Here is a 17,674-nt window from a genome sequence, read left to right as displayed (position 1 = left end):
ACAGAAACTCCGGGGATGATACCCCGGATGATGAGTTAGTAACATACATTTACATAAATGCATACAGATAGAGAGGGAGAAGAAGAGAGGGAGGAGAGCAGGGAGGTGTCCCCCGGCAGTCTAAGCCTATAGCAGCATAACTAGGGGCTGATCCAGGGCAAACCTGAGCCAGCCCTAACTATAAGCTTTATCAAAAAGGAAAGTCTTTAGCCTACTCTTAAATGTATAGAGTGTGTCTGCCTCCCAAACACGAACTGGAAGCTGGTTCCACTGGAGAGGAGCTTGATGGCTGAAGGCTCTGGATCCCATTGTACTCTTGGAAACTCTAGGAACCACAAGTAACCCTGCAGTCTGGGAGCGCAATGCTCTAGTTGGTTTATAAGGTACTATGAGATCTTTAAGATATGCTGGAGCCTGACCATTAATTGCTTTGTAAGTCAGGAGAAGGATTTTGAATTCTATTCTGTATTTTACCGGGAGCCAGTGCAGAGCAGCTAATACAGGAGTAATATGATCCCGTTTCCTTGTTCTAGTCAATACACGTGCCGCTGCATTTTGGATCAACTGAAGAGTCTTAAGTGACTTTTTGGGACAACCTGATAACAATGAGTTGCAGTAATCCAGCCTTGAAGTAACAAATGCATGGACTAGTTTTTCTGCATCATTTTGAGACAGGATGCGTCTTATTTTTGCAATGTTACGTAGATGAAAGAAGGCAGTCCTTGAGATTTGTTTTATGTGGGAGTTAAACGACAGATCTTGATCAAAGATGAAGCCAAGATTCCTTACAGTGGTGCTGGAGGCCAAATTAATGCCATCCAGAGCTTCTATGTCATTAGAAAATGTGTTTCGGAGGCATTTAGGGCCAAGTATAATAACTTCAGTTTTGTCTGTGTTTAACATCAAGAAGTTCATAGACATCCAAGTTTATATGTCCTTAAGGCATGCTTGAAGTTTAGCCAATTGATTGGTTTCATCTGGTTTAATTGATAGATATAATTGGGTATCATCCGCATAGCAATGAAAGTTTATAGAGTGGTTCCTTATAATATTGCCCAAATGAAGCATATATAAGGTGAATAGAATCGGTCCAAGTACAGAACCCTGTGGGACTCCAAGACTGACTTTGGCTGTCATGGAGGATTTATCGTTAACACATACAAATTGAGATCGCTCAGATAAATAGGACTTGAACCAGCTTAATGCGGTTCCTTTTATGCCAAAACAATGTTCCTCTGTCTCTGTAGTAGAATGTCATGATCAACAGTGTTGAAAGCAGCACTGAGGTCTAACAAGACTAGAACAGAGACAAGTCCTTTGTCTGATGCCAATAGAAGGTCATTGGTAACTTTCACCAGTGCCGTTTCTGTATATCGGCCTATAGTTGGCTAAAACCTCTGGATCAAGACTAGGCTTTTTAAGAAGTTGTTTTATTACAGCTACTTTAAAGGATTGTGGTACGTAGCCAGATAATAAAGACAGGTTGATCATATTTAATAACGAGGTGTTAATTAAGGGTAAAACTTCTTTAAACAGTTTAGTTGGAATCGGGTCTAAAAGACAGGTTGATGCTTAGACAAAGAGATTGTTGAAGTTAGTTGGTTAAGGTTGATTGGAGTAAAACAGTCTAGATATATTTCAGGAGTTACAGCTGTTTTTAAAATTCCGGAGGTTGTAGTTATGTCATTACCAATTGAGGTCAGGAGGAGATTAATTTTGTCTCTAATAATTATAATTTTATCGTTAAAGAAGCTCATGAAGTCGTCACTACTGAGAGATATAGGAATAGAAGGCTCTGTAGAGCTGTGGCTCTCTATCAGCCTGGCTACAGTGCTGAAAAGAAACTTGGGGTTGTTCTTATTTTCTTCTATTAAGGAAGAGTAATAAGCTGCTCTGGCATTACGGAGAGCCTTCTTTCTACGTTTTAAGATGATCTAACCAGACTAAACGAGATTCTTCCAAATTAGTGGAAAGGCATTTACTTTCAAGATTTCTCGACTTTTGTTTTAGTTTGTGGATTTGTAAATTAAGCCATAGAGCTTTCTTTTTCTGTTTTATGATCTTCTTCTTTAGAGGAGCGACAGAGTTTAGTGTTATTCGCAATGAGGCTGCAGCGCTATCAACAAGATGATTAATTTGGGAGGGACTAAAGTTAGCATTGAAGTCCTCCATTATATTGATATTGAGTCCTGGTATTGAATTAAGTGCTGATGGAATCACTTCCTTAAATTTAGTCATAGCACTTTCAGATAAACATTGAGCGTAGGATATTTTGCCTACTGGCTTGTAGTCCAGTAACAGGACTTCAAAAGTTATTAAAAAATGGTCTGATAAAAGAAGATTATGTGGACACACTGATAAACTTTCAATTTCAACACCATATCCCAGAACAAGGTCCAGAGTGTGGTTTAAACAGTGAGTTGGTTCATGTACATTTTGACTGAACCCAATTGAATCTAATATTGAGATAAATGCATTATTAAGGCTGTCACCATCAACATCCACATGAATATTAAAGTCACCTACAATAATTACTTTATCTATTTTAAGGACTAAAAATTCTGAGAATTCAGATAGAAATTCAGAATACGGACCAGGAGGGCAGTACACAGTAACAAATAAAACTGGATTTATTGTTTTCCATGTTGGGTTTGAGAGCGTAAGAACAAGGCTTTCAAAAGAGTTATAGTTTAGTTTAGGTTTAGGATTGATCAAGAGGTTTGAGTCAAATATGGCCGCAACTCCACCTCCTCGGCCAGTACCTCGAGGAATGTGAGTATTAATATGACCAGGTGGAGTGGATTCATTTAGACTGACATATTCTTCATGTCTCAGCCAGGTTCCAGTGAGACAAAATAAATCAATCTGATATTAAATCATTTACTAATCCAGCTTTCGTTGATAAAGATCTGATGTTTAAGAGCCCACGTTTAATTTTTCGATTTAGTTGCACTTTTGCAGCGGTGGTGTTTATTTTAATTAGGTTTTCATGTATAACTCCTCTTCTGTAACCATAGATTTGATTCATTTCCGTGGTCGTGGGGCAGACAGTCACTATGGGGATTTGAGTGGGTGACTGCCCGGAAAGAAGCACAGAGAAGTGTGTAAGACTGCAACTCTTTCTCCTGGTCTCAACTCTGGGTTGTCATGGATTAGGTCCACTAATAAACTTTGTAATATTATTCGATATGAGATCTGCTCCAGCCAAAGTAGGATGGATGCCGTCACTCCTAATCAGACCCGGTTTTCCCCAGAAAGTCCGCCAATTGTCTACGAAGCCCACATCATTATCCCGACACCACCATGAGAGCCAGCGACGGAATGATGACATGCGGCTAAACATGTCATCATTCAAAAGATTTGGCAGAGGACCAGAGAAAACTACGGAGTCCGACATTGTTTTGGCAAATGTACACACCGACTCCACATTAATTTTAGTACACTCCGATTGACGCAATCGCGTGTCATTACTGCCAACGTGAATAACAATCTTACTGTATTTACGTTTAGCCTTAGCCAGCAGTTTCAAATGTGCTTCTATGTCGCCAGCTCTGGGCCCCGGAATGCACGTGACTATCGTCGCCGGTGTCTCAAAATGAACGTATCTCAAAATTGAGCTACCAATAACCAGAGTTGGCTTCTCAGCTGGTGTGTCACTGAGTGGGGAGAATCTGTTAGAAACAGCAAGCGGTTGGTGGGGAACCGTGGGATTCTGATAACACTTCTTTCGGACAGTCACCCAGTCTCCAGGCTGCTCGGGCCCCGCCGGGGGACAGCTAACAGGAGATACCACTGGTTGGCCCGCACCGGCTATAGGGGGCTTGCTAACAGCTACACTTGCTAACCGCTGACTAGCCATGGTGCGGAGCCGCTCATCTATCCCTCTAAAACTCGCCTCCAACCCTGCGTATAAACTACATTTAATACACGTACCATTATCACTAAAGGAGGCAGAGCAATAGCTAAACATGAAACACACCGAGCAGGAGAGCATAACAGGAAGTGGAAGATTTCATCGCTAGCTGCCGAGCTACAGCAGCTAACGTTAGCAGAGCCGAAAGGAGCGTAAAGAATTGAGGATTTAGCGAGAGTCGCTAAGAGAAGGAGGATAAGGAGAGAGTTGTAAGTGCTTAGGAAGTACAAGTATAGGTTTAGATAGATGACAGGTAATTAGCCGATGTGATCAAGAATATAACAACATTAACTGGGTCAAGCTGGAGCTGCCGAAGTATGCTACCAGCAACACAGAAACATTAACAACCGGAAATGACGCGCTTACCGTAAACACGCCTACTGGCCAATGGTAAGTGTGAGGAAGCTGAAACTTCTGATCGGGATTACTACACAGATGTGGAAATGAATGTACATTTAAAAATAATTTCTATAGCTTGACGAGTTGTTTTGATCATAAAGTAAAATACTATATTGTTCAGTTCCAGATACCTGTGACTAAATGTGTTGTGCCTTTGTAGACACACTGTGATGTGTATGTTGTACACATGTGTAAATGATAAATTGAGGCATAATATTGTTGAATTTGCACTTATTTTTGTTAAGAATTTTCAGGTTGTTCATAATGTTTTGTAAAAATATAGTTAATTAAATGTGAATATTTTCAGAATGTACTTGTACTTTTTTGTACTAAAACAAAGGGGAACATTTGGAGTTGTCGTTATTTACAGATTATTATGATATGATTTTACTGGTCCGGCCCACTTGAGATCAAATTGGGCTGCATGTGGCACATGGCCTAATCTGAACTAAAATGAGTTTGACACCCCTGGCCTAGACAATTCACTAATATTTTTGTTTCTGCTGTTCACATTCCTCCTGATACAAATTCCCCTGCCGCAAATGAATTTGAAACCAGCCTTCTGCTTTCAAACAGAAAGCAAAACACATTTTTCAGTGGAGGGGGACTTTAAAATGTCTTCAGTAGGAACCAATGGGCTTGTAGCTGAGAGCCACAGGCGGTGTGTGGAAGTGAGAAAGTATTGAGACAGAGAGAAATGACAATAACTGATGTTTTTGTCTGAAATGTTCAATATAATCAGACTAAAGTAAATTTTAATCAGGACTAAGACTAAATAAAAAAAATAGATCCAACAAACATTTTGACTAATAAAGACTTTTTGTCGACTAAAAGTGGTAAAGTAATATCAAATACTAAAACTAATAAGTATTTTTGTTTAAATTGTTTTGTGTCTTAATGGCTTCTCATCATTGTTCAGGTGTTTGAGGGAACATCAGGCATTGATGCCAAGAAGACGGCCTGTGAGTTCACTGGCGATATCCTGCGTACCCCAGTGTCGGAGGACATGCTCGGTAAGTGGTCAAAGCAAAACAGCACTGAATCAAACCTGTTTGTTTGAATGTTCTTGAATGACTCAGTGTGATTATCTCAGTACAGCACAAGGTTACATGCATTTCAATAGCGGTAGAAAGTAAACCTGCCTTTGTTTTTGAAGTATCATTAATCATGTCCATGAATTTATAATTACTTGTACTTGTTACTTGTAGACTCGACAAGAGCCATCAGATCCACTCTTATCTGTTTAGAGTTTGATACAAAACAGAATAGATCAGATGTGGATGGAAGCGTCATCTAATGAATTTCATTTTATCTGTTTCTTAGTAATTATCCCTCAATTCAACTTCCTGATAAACCAAATAGTTATTTATCAAATAAAAGACTATATACTTGGCTCAAAGGAGAAATTCTTCCTCTTTCAGGGCGTGTGTTCAATGGCTCAGGCAAACCCATCGACCGCGGGCCCAATGTTCTGGCTGAGGACTACCTGGACATCATGGGTAGGACTTCCATAACCTGTTGTCGTCTTGTTTTCTATAATATGTTCTAAGCTAAATGGATGTCTTTAACAAGAATGCTGCACGTTCAATAATAGGGGGAAACAATGCTGACAGCACGTGTTCGCTCACCTGTTAATTGTCACACACAAGGTGTGCATACAGCACCAGGACTGATTATCAAAATGTGTCACTAACACTGACACATAAAAACTGTCAAGTAGTGGAATTTGGCAGCACTTTTTTGGCTACATCAATAATTTTTGTTTACTAGTTTTGTTTCCTGATTTTAAATGCAATGTTTGCCAATTTTATTCAGGCAGTTTTGATTTGATATAACATTTGAGAATGTTGGCTTCTTTTGTTGGATTGGGGGGGGGGAGGGGGAGTAAGTAAGTGAAGTACTGAGAAATCTTTTTGGTATCTGTGCTGAAGCGATATCCAGTTTTTCTAAACACACATAATTGGGACCTTGTTGGCCACAGTGAGCAAGCAAAGCCTATATGGCGCTGTATATATAGTCTGGTCCTTGAAGAGTAAAATTAGGTGCTACCTGGAAATAAATGGTATAAAGCTGGTTTTGGTGTCAAACGAAGCAGAATTCTGAGTAGAACAACATATCCAAAATCTGCAAAAATCCCCTTTGGGGAATTTCTTTTATATGTATTTGCAATCGCCTCTGGGCAGGAATATGGACGGACCTTACAATTGAACAGGTCATGATGCGATCCAACAAAAGCAGAGGAGGATTGACTAGAGGACGGGGTGTGACGGAGACTGTACGCCTTCAGTGGATCTACAGCATGCCCAAGTGTGCCGGGGTCCATGATGCTATGACATCCATGACAAATGTAAAGCATAAAACCAGTGAACAACACATGGAACTCAGGACTTCCAGGAGCAACCGGGATTTCGCTGACCTGCACAACATTCAAGAATGGTTCAACCAACACGAGCCATTTGATTTGAATGAGCCAAGACTACGGTCCTTATCTTCTGGTTTAACGGCATCTGATGGTGATGGCATAAACTGCGACAAGACAGAGGAGGTTGAGGCACACATCCAGAAGAAGCTTGACAATGTGAGCGTCGTCGAAGCATCTAATCAAAGAAGTGGTCAAGTTCGATCTTTAGATCATCTGTATCCAGGAATCCAGGTTGAAAAACAGAAAGTTCATATCCACCCAAATCATCTATTTTATCGCCTGCTAGCTATTGTACAGAGAGAGGAAGACATGGCTCCATACTTTGGCTATGAGCTTACAACAATGCCAACTTCACTATTCAAGGACAATTTAATGCGGCACAACTAGCAAAATCCTTAGGAAATGGTGTGCAACCGTGTGCGGAAAAAGTGCAAGCTATGCATGTTCTTGATGGCCGGGTTCTTATTCATAGAGTGAAATGTTCCCTTCAATTTGCAAGACAAGGAAGGGAAGTAAGTGTAGTAGCAGATGACACAGATGTATTTGTCGCCTTGATGTACCACTGGAACCAGAATATGGCTGATGTATACTTCCATTCAGAGGCAAAGAGATCAAAGAATAGTTTGAAGGTGTTGAAAATTCAAGACCTTGTTAACAAAGCTGGCAAAGTAGCTACATCCCATCTCCTGTTCATCCATGCATGGAGTGGTTGCGACATCACCTCTGCAACATATGGGCATGGCAAAACCAGTCTTTTGAAGAAGATAAAACAATCAGAAGAATTGCAGCAGATATCCTTCTTGATGACCAATCCTGAGGCGACAGTGGAACAGATTGGCAAAGCTGGTATCCGGTTATATGTTATCTTATATGGAGGCAGAGTAGATGATTCTTTGAACAGTCTAAGGTACGCTAAATACATGGAGATGGTGTCAACAAGCAAAACACCAATTGATCCACAGAAGCTTCCACCTACAGAAAGAGCAGCATATTTTCACAGTTTGTCATACTTTGGTTGAAGCTCACAATCAATGACCTGGTTCCGATGCAATGGGATTGGAAACTTGCTGATACCATACTAACACCAGTTCTGACAGACTTGGATGCAGCACCAGAGAGCTTACTGAAGTTTGTCAGATGTAAATGTAAACTTTCTGCCAGAAATCCATGTGGTTGCTCTTGTCGTAAACATGGACTGAAATGTGTAACAGCCTGTGGAGACTGCAGAGGAGAACGTTCTCAAAATGCTGAGTAGGTTACCCTTGACGATGAAGACAATGTTGACACTAATGAAGAAATCGTGTTTCACTAGTTAATCAAAAGTAAACTTACACCCTTTTTATTTAAATTTTTTGCCCTTGGCACACTTATACAATTTTGAGGGCACCATTGCTGGGGGGTAGGGGTGGGAGGATTGTGCTTATACCAGAGGTAATGACTTATAGTTCATAGTAAAGTAACAATTTTCAGCAAGTTAGACTTTGCATTTTCTACAATGAAGGTGAATGAACCGTCAAAAGTAGTCATAAAATCCTTACTTTTTTTACCTTTTCCATACAAAAACATGCAAAAATGACTAACTATCCGAATTTGATCAATTCAGTGTATTAACATTTGGAACGAGCCACACGATATATTTACTTTCTCCCCATTCAAGTTAGCATAGGGCTATACCGGAAGTCTCTGGTGCGCACTGGCGTTGACATTCTGTGAGTAGCCTGCAGCAGTGACATGGCAGAGCATCTCCAGTGGACACGCCCGCAGCGTTCCAGAGCAGAGACTATGGTTTGGTGTGACTCAGAACTCTGAACACCATTTTACTTACTATAACACTTATTTTGGCTTTACTCAGACTTTAAGTGCTCCTAACAACTGCTGCTGCATCTTCTGTGTCAGTCACTTCAGCTGTAATGCATATCTCTCTACAAAATACCATCACAACAGAAATGAGCTCTCATGAACATGTCATGCTTCAGGAATCAACTGAAACAAAATAGCACTTCAATCTTTTATCTATTTATATTTATTTATAGCTATTTAATCTCTGGCTTTGTGCTTCCAGTCCCAACACAACAACCAGCTGCAGCATTGCTTCATGGAATGTGAATTGGCATTTGCACACTGGGTGTACTTACAAAATGAAGATTGAAAAAGGCTACAGAGCTCCTTGAATCTTGGAGCCAGATTAGTGTGTTGGCTAATTAACTTCAGGTTTATGTTTGCAGTGTGATTTGTTCACTTTGTCAGAAATACTCTTTTTAAAACAAACGGCAGTAAGTAAGTAGATCAATAATAAATATATACAGTTTATAAATTGAACTGAAATCTCTTAATTACGAACAGGATTCCTGAAAGTGATTGGTGTAATCTAGCCGTTTCTGTGTTTTTTCCAGGTCAGCCCATCAATCCTCAGTGCCGTATCTACCCTGAGGAGATGATCCAGACTGGTATCTCAGCCATCGATGGCATGAACAGCATTGCCAGAGGACAGAAGATCCCAATTTTTTCTGCTGCTGGGCTGCCCCACAATGAGGTGAGACCACCAAACTAGTTTATTTCATCAGTTACAGGAACAATTCCACCAATACCTGATGAAAGAAAGTTAACTAGTAGCATTGGTTGTGGCTAGAGACTACAAGTTTGAAAAGTAAAAAACATGTGGCGGTGGGGAGTAAGAAATAATTGAGTTTACCAGACCTCTGTAGCTCCTCAGCTCTGCTGCAGGCTACATTAGACATTACTAGCATAACACACCTGAATCTCCAACTGACCTGTCAGCGGTTGAGTTGTACTGCACGTGTGTCCGTCCTGGGAGAGGGATCCCTCCTCCGTCTCTCTCTGAGGTTTCTAACATGTTTACCCTTTAATTGTGGAGTTTCATTTAGGAAGTTGTTCCTTGTGCGATGCGAGGGTCTAAGGACAGAGGGTGTCGTATCCTGTACAGTCTGTAAAGCACACTGAGACAAATGTGTCATTTGTGATATTGGGCTATATAAATACATTTGATTTGATTTGATTGAGGGTAATCTAGGCGCCCAGGCTTTGACAAAGAAGAATATGTGAGGAATTAAAAAGATGATTTTGCGGCATTGATTTGGACCCTTTTTTTTAACTGTCCATCACAATTGAGTATTCTATTAATGCAATCTTTGGCTGTGCCTTGCATTAGTCTGTGAATTCATCTTTGGATATTTTTAATACTGTGGATAACTGGCCAAATGTGGTGACATCACATCAAGATCGCTCAGCCACAACAGAGTTAAATTGACGGAAATGTTCAATGTCATTGTGCAGCAATATTCAACAGTGGAACAACTACAAACAGTAATCCATCATATCAAAGTCACATTTCCACTCACACTATGCTGAGTATGCATTATAGTTACAGGACATAAAGACAGCTGACACTACTGTACTTTGTCACAAAATGCAATGCTTTAATTTGCCAGATGTAAATAAAATGTAATCCTTTTTATGTTTTCTGTTGATAATGATTTCTTAAGCAAATGGCAAACTGACAGTAGACTAAGCTTCTTAGACATTCCTGAAACTAAGCAGGTATAAGTGTGCCCAAGGTCAAGAATGTTTTCCAAAATGTAAAGATAAAAGCATTCAGATCATTTAGTGTTTATTTCTGTGGCAGTCTCGCAATGGAAATATGTAACATTGGTGAGTCGGGTCGTTCATGCGAGTCGGCTGTTTTCCTTACTGTCACATGACAACTATTAGACTTCTGCTTTCTTTTTTTAAGGTTTTTCATGCCTCACAATGGAAATGCATGAAATATCAGACAATACTGTTACATACTAGAATATCTCATGTTGTATAACAGCTGTTTGGTTAAAGTAAAACAATCGACAGAAGTTCATTGGTAAGTGGCGTAGTTCTAGTTACTACAAGACTTGCCCACATTTAAAGAACTGCAACATTAAAAACACAAAAAGAAAAGGTTGTCTGTTTATGGGATTGGTACTTCAACCAAACTCATTGTGCTTTTATAGCATTCACTGAGCATGGGCTGTCTGTTTTAATCATCGTGAGAGACAGCTGTGCTGCGCACACAGCTTTATTGTGGCGTAGTAGAAAGCCAACGAGATCAGGTCGCACTTAAAGAAGGAGAGTGATTTGTTATTTCCAGCAAAATAGAGGTTTTTGTCACAATACACTAGTTTAAGTAGGACATTTTTGGAAATCTTTCCAAGGCAAAATAATTAAATAAACAATGGCCACAAAGACAACTCTATTGTATTTGGTGAAACAATATTGATTGATTAAATTCTGTTCTTGACGCGCTTCAGCTAAAAAAAGGAGGATTTGGAAAACAACGCACACAACGGTACACATCAATGCTCAGGGACAAAATGTAATGCTTTGCCAATGTCAGTCAGTAATAATTCTTTCTGTATTTTGGGAGCTGTTTTGATATGAAATCTTATTTTTAAGCTATGACAGCCAAATATAATGCACCTCGAACCAGGGTGCATGTTTACATACAGTTTCTAATATTATGTAAAAATATCTCTTATAAATTTTATAATGTTTCTTTGTAAGTATTGGACGCTCCTATGTTATGTTAACTATTCACAAACTCGGCATTAATGCAAAGTATATTTAAGATTTTACTGTTTTCTTCTGAGACAAATTTATATTTAAAATGTAGGGGAGCCTGAAAACATTTTGATGAGCTCTGGAGAAAGTAAAGATCACTGCTCTCATCAACATAATTTCCAGCAACAGCAGGCAGCTTTTTTTCAGTGTATAGCCACCTGCACTCTACCTGCTCCCGCAGACATCAGACAGGCACAGTATGCAGCCAGCCAGTAAACCTAGTGGGACATTTAACAACACATCAGTTAATGCACCTGTAATATCAGAGTGGTAGGCATAAACAATGAGGCTCCTATTGCTTGACTTGAACTAGTATTATAGTAAAAATGTACTGAGCAGATCTGTCATAGCATCAGTTTCTTTAATAAGTTATTGTGTTATGAGCATAAATACAGCAGTCAACCTCAATCCCATCCGCAGTCTGAAAATGAAGGAGCAAAAGGGTCCCACTGTGGAACTGGCCAAATAATCCAGGCGTCTGTTCTTCCACTAATGATGACCCGCCTGTCGTGCCATCGACGTGGTGTGAAAACATGGCTCATTCTTTCATTAAGCACATGTCACAGAGGTCATTCATGTGGTGGTGTCCTCTATGGGCCAGGTGCTGAACTCAGGGTGCATGAAGAGGTCAGGTCGGATCAACACCGCAGCCATGACATTATGTGATGAGCGTGAAATTCTTTTCATTCCACAAATTCATGAAGTATCGCACCTCCTCTTCACTCTGCTTGGTGTATTAGTTTCACTACAGAAAATGGTTGTGGTTAATTGTTTAGCAAATGTATTAAAGAATTGAACACTAGATACGTTGTAAGGTGTACACTTATTTTTCAGTGTGTATTTTGTTGCTCATGTAGTTTCCAGGTTGTAGCTACAGGTTGTGAACATGCATTAGGCTACCACTAAAAGCTTTAGTGCTATAGTGGAAATCGTTGGAAGCGATTCAAAAGGATTTTGGTTCGTACGTCTCATTACTAGATTCAGATTCAATGAAATGCTGTCGAATCCCAAACGTACTCCGCTTACACCCTCAGACAGAACTACAAATGTATTATTCACATTCCAACACAAATGCACGTTTTTTCATTAAGCTGACATTTGTTATGTTAAGGTCTGTGTGTTGACCTTGACTGTCTAAATCTTACTCTATGTTTTCTTGCTGCCAGATTGCTGCCCAGATCTGTCGCCAGGCCGGCTTGGTGCAGAAGTCCAAGGATGTGATGGACTACAGTTCTGATAACTTTGCCATTGTGTTCGCAGCCATGGGGGTAAGCAGACTAACTTCAGCTGATTTGTTCAAAGCCTCCCCTGCTCCCCCCATCTGTGTCTCTAATCCCCTTTTAACCCTGACGGACACCCTGTCCCTTCTCTCCCGCCCTTCTTTCTGTCTTTTATTCACCAGGTGATTTAACCTTTAAGTCCCTCTTGTTACTTCTGCACCTCTGAGCATATCCCCTGACCATGTAGACACGTTACTAATTCAACAGGCCCTTTAACGCTGTCAGCCTCGCAGTATCAAGTTCTCTTCTCCTCAGCTGCTCCTCCTGTCTGCTGTAATTCCCCCGATTGTGACATGTTGACCTCTCTCTCACACACACACACACACACACACACACACACACACACACACACACACACACACACACTGCTTCACTTTCCTAATACTAATCCGTTCCTCTTCCACTTCTCCATCAATTCACATCTCATTGTGGTAAGTCTAGCAGGAGAGTTGTAAAGCTGTGTTAATAGGGATTTATACAAGTCAACACATGGATATACATTTTTTTTAAAGGACAAATTGAAGGACATAGTGCACACAGTAATGGCAGTGCATCTGTTTAATGTAAAAATGTTTGCGTTTACCAAGACTCCTGATGGTCTTAATCCTGAGGGTAAAAATCAATGTGTTTAGTCATATTTCCTATTTTTAGTCAAAAATGACTATACTAACCAAGGAAAACCAAACCATTTACTGAGTAGTCTATCAAAATTATTATTTATTATTACTATTTTAATAATTAGAAGTAAGTTCCAGCTTCTCAGTTTTGAGAATGTACTGCTTTACTTAAGCCAATTCAGACATGTACCTGTTACAAAAACATGTGCTAATATGAGCCTTCAGCTGTCTGAGTTAGTTAAAAAAAAAAGTGGGGATCCAAGGTTACTGTCTTTTTAGGACACAATTGCACCTTTTTATTTCTAGCTGTCTTCACCGCACGGCTCTGCGCCCTACCGGGCCGCGAGCAAAAAGTACATTTCTTATCCTGTGAAGGCAGCGTAACATTTAAAATTCTATTGAGGTTTTCAAATGTCTGTCAGCATAATTTATTACATCATCCTAAAACAATTAGGGGGAAATACATTTTATTGTTATTGCAATTATATAAATGCAATTTGTGCTGCTGTACGTTAAAGGTTCTCTTTGTAACTTGCAAACAAATCACTGTTATTAATGACACTCTTGGCCGTTAAGTGAACAGCAGTCAGCATCCCCTTCTCATGCTCAAATCAAATCAAATTATTTATTTTATATAGCCCAATATCACAAATTATACATTTGTCTCAGTGTGCTTTACAGACTGTACAGGTTACGACACCCTCTGTCATTAGACCCTCGCATCGCACAAGGAAAAACTTCCTAAAAGAAACTCCATAATTAAAGGAGGAAAAATGGAAGAAACCTCTGGGAGAGCAACTGAGGAGGGATCCCTCTCCCAGGACGGACAGACGTGCAATAGATGTCGTGTGTACAGGATAAACAACATAGTACAAATACAACATTTGACAGAAATTATGTTGTGTTGAAAAAGAGAAAGTTTGGATGAATCCTCATACTTGTGCTTATACAGTATGAGACTGAATGGCATGTTGATAGAATGCTGGTAAATAAATGACTTGGATATATTTAGAATAACATTACCATCTGTAATGTTCCTATATTTTATTTGAATAATAGCCTTAAAGAACGATCAGAACCTATCAACACGTGAAATATATTGTGTATGTTGTATTTTAGCTGGCTACTGCTAATGTTACCTTGCTTGCTAATGCGGACACATTTCTAGCTAGCTAAGGTTAGAAAAATACGGTCTTGAGTGGATAACGTCATCTAGTTCATCATAAATTGTCAAGCTTGTCGTTTGCAAATCATTGTATCAGGTAATTCTTACAAAGCAACCAACTCCAAATCCATGCAGCATAGTTGCAGCTAGCTGGCTAAGTTACGTTGCAATCTTTTTACCCATTGGCAATAAATGTTGACTTTTTGACTTTATAATGTTCTGGAGTTATTGGAGATATTTGGATCAGACGAGTCTGAAACAATCCTATGCAGCCACCACTGGAATCTAATTCTACAAATATTATAATATTAGTGTTGCCTAATCCTTATATGCAAGGGTCCACAAATACCGGCACAGATGATGGCATTAAACTGAATTAATATGCAAAAAGAAAAAAAGCTGCGTAGCATTCAAATGTTGTTTTTTTTTTTATTTTTTTGTTTTTTTTATTAAATACCATGAGAGCACCTACAAACCTGTGAGAGAACAACTCCTCACTGTTCTCAGAAGTGACTGCTCCCTCTGTGCAGCACGCTCTTTTCCACATTAGTCGTGTCATTGTACAGGCCATCACCAGCATTTATGTAACAGACACCTATTCCTGAAAGCTGTGACTATAATGCAAGGGTTTACAAAGTCGGCCCCCCTCACTCAAAATTGGGACAACTGCTCAGGAATTGTAAGTTACACTGAAAACGTGTATCATATCTGTGTGCTCTGATTTGACTGAGTTATGACTCCCAAGAAGGAGTAAGATTTTGACGCAAATTGCTGCAATCAGGTAAAAGTACCTTAACTGCCTCCATAAACTGTGTAATAGCCTTTACTGCAGCTTAACTGTGTTGATAAGCTTGTCAAATCATCGCTACAATAACTAACATCAAGTTGCTTTCAGAACATTGGTATGCACCTGTCCCTTTCATCACACTGTCTTTGCCTCATGTCTCTCCCTCGGTGTTCCCCTTTCCACTGTCCCTATCCCCCATGGTGAAGATCGCATCATGAATACTTGTGCAGTAACAGCCAGTAATGTTGCATATTAGACATCTGAAAAGGTCTTCGGATTGATTTTTGTTTTTATGTAAATGGTCTAAGATGTGTTGCCTAAGGTGCCTCTGTATCATTTACTTGTATCATTTGTCTGTCAGGTCAACATGGAAACTGCCCGCTTCTTCAAGTCTGATTTTGAGGAGAATGGCTCCATGGACAACGTCTGCCTTTTCCTCAACTTGGCCAATGACCCCACGTAAGATTCATTCAGAAATTATCTCATCAATGAAAAACCGTTCAAAAACGACTTCATGAAAGAAAGGAAAAGGAAAGGAGAGACCCTGCCCGGAGGAAGCCCGGGGCCCCCGTCTGGAGCCAGGCCCAGAGGGAGGGCCCGACAGCGAGCGCCTGGTGGCCGGGTTTGCCACGGAGCCCGGTCGGGCACAGCCCGAAGAAGCTACGTGGTGCCTCCCATCCATCCATCCTGTGGGCCCACCACTCATGGGAAAAACCGCTGGGGTCGGGTGCGCTGTCACATGGGTGGCAGTGATGGTCAGGGACCTCGACGGACCAGACCCGGGCAGCAGAGGCTGGCTCTGGGGACGTGGAACGTCACCTCTCTGTGGGGGAAGGAGCCGGAACTAGTGCGGGAGGTGGAGCGCTACCAGTTGGATCTGGTGGGGCTTACCTCCACGCACAGTCTTGGCTCTGGAACCGTACTCCTGGATAGGGGTTGGACTCTATTCTTCTCCGGAGTTGCCCAAGGTGTGAGGCGTCGGGCCGGGGTGGGGATACTCACTAGCCCCCTGCTGAGCACCGCTATGTTGGAGTTTATCCCGGTGGACGAGAGGGTCGCCTCCCTACGCCTTCGGGTTATGGGGGGGAAAACTCTGACTGTTGTTTGTGCCTATGCCCCAAACCGCAGTTCTGAGTATTCGGCCTTCTTGGAGACCCTGAATGGAGCCCTGCAGGGGGCTCCAGTAGGGGACTCCGTAGTCTTGCTGGGAGACTTCAACGCACACGTGGGAAACGATGGAGACACCTGGAGAGGCGTGATTGGGAGGAAGGGCCTCCCTGATCTAAACCCGAACGGTCGTTTGTTATTGGACTTCTGTGCTAGCCATGGAATGGCCATAACAAACACCATGTTCGAACATAAGGATGCTCATAAGTGCACGTGGTACCAGAGCACCCTAGGCCAAAGGTCAATGATCGATTTCGTAATCGTATCATCTGACCTGAGGCCGCATGTTTTGGACACTCGGGTGAAGAGAGGGGCGGAGCTGTCGACTGATCACCATCTGGTGATGAGTTGGATCAAGGGGTGGGGGAAGACTCTGGACAGACCTGGTAAACCCAAACGGGTAGTGCGGGTGAACTGGGAACGTCTGGAGGAAGCCCCTGTCCTGGGGATCTTTAACTCACACCTCCGGCGGAGCTTTTCAGCCATCCCTGTGGATTTTGGGGGCATTGAACCTGAGTGGGCGATGTTCAAAACCTCTATTGCTGAAGCTGCGGTGATGAGCTGTGGTCTCAAGGTCTTAGGTGCCTCAAGGGGCGGTAACCCTCGAACATCGTGGTGGACCCCGGTGGTCAGGGAAGCCGTCCGACTGAAGAAGGAGTCCTTCCGGGTTATGTTATCCGGGAGGACTCCGGAAACAGTTGCAGGGTATCGAAGGACTAGAAGGGCGGCAGCTTCTGCCGTGTCAGAGGCAAAGCAGCGGGTGTGGGAGAAGTTCGGAGAAGCTATGGAGAAGGACTTTCGGTCGGCACCAAGGTGCTTCTGGAAAACCATCCGGCACCTCAGGAGGGGGAAGCGAGGAACCATCCAAGCTGTGTACAGCAAGGGTGGGACCCTGTTGACTTCAACTGAGAAGGTTATCGGCCGGTGGAAGGAGCACTTTGAGGAACTCCTGAATCCGACTAACACGCCCTCTATGGTTGAGGCAGAGCTGGAAGCTGATGGGGGATCATCGTCAATTTCCCTGATGGAAGTCACTGAGGTAGTCAAACAACTCCACAGTGGCAAAGCCGCAGGGGTTGATGAGATCCGTCCAGAAATGCTGAAGGCTTTGGGTGTTGAGGGGCTGTCTTGGTTGACACGCCTCGTCAACATTGCGTGGAAGTCTGGGACAGTGCCTAGGGGTTGGCAGACCGGGGTGGTGGTTCCCCTATTTAAAAAGGGGGACCAGAGAGTGTGTGCTAACTACAGGGGTATCACACTTCTCAGCCTCCCTGGTAAAGTCTACTCCAAGGTACTGGAAAGGAGGGTTCGGCCGG

At 41.7% G+C, this 17,674-nt stretch overlaps 1 protein-coding gene across 1 annotated transcript in view; it reads left to right on the top strand.

The window, feature by feature from the left end:
* Positions 1-17,674, top strand: part of atp6v1ba (ATPase, H+ transporting, lysosomal, V1 subunit B, member a) — a 46,315-nt gene that overhangs the window by 19,835 nt on the left and 8,806 nt on the right. Inside the window, exons 4-8 of the mRNA XM_029449472.1 lie at positions 5,232-5,325; positions 5,734-5,811; positions 9,128-9,267; positions 12,509-12,610; positions 15,553-15,650. Coding sequence (XP_029305332.1) covers positions 5,232-5,325; positions 5,734-5,811; positions 9,128-9,267; positions 12,509-12,610; positions 15,553-15,650 — 512 coding nt within the window. The remainder of the gene's footprint in view (positions 1-5,231; positions 5,326-5,733; positions 5,812-9,127; positions 9,268-12,508; positions 12,611-15,552; positions 15,651-17,674) is intronic.

This window comes from Cottoperca gobio, chromosome 15 (assembly GCF_900634415.1).
Source record: "Cottoperca gobio chromosome 15, fCotGob3.1, whole genome shotgun sequence".
In the NCBI taxonomy this organism is placed as follows: Eukaryota; Metazoa; Chordata; class Actinopteri; order Perciformes; family Bovichtidae; genus Cottoperca; species Cottoperca gobio.
Note: the sequence above shows the minus strand (reverse complement) of the source record. Positions and strands in the feature narration are given on the sequence as shown.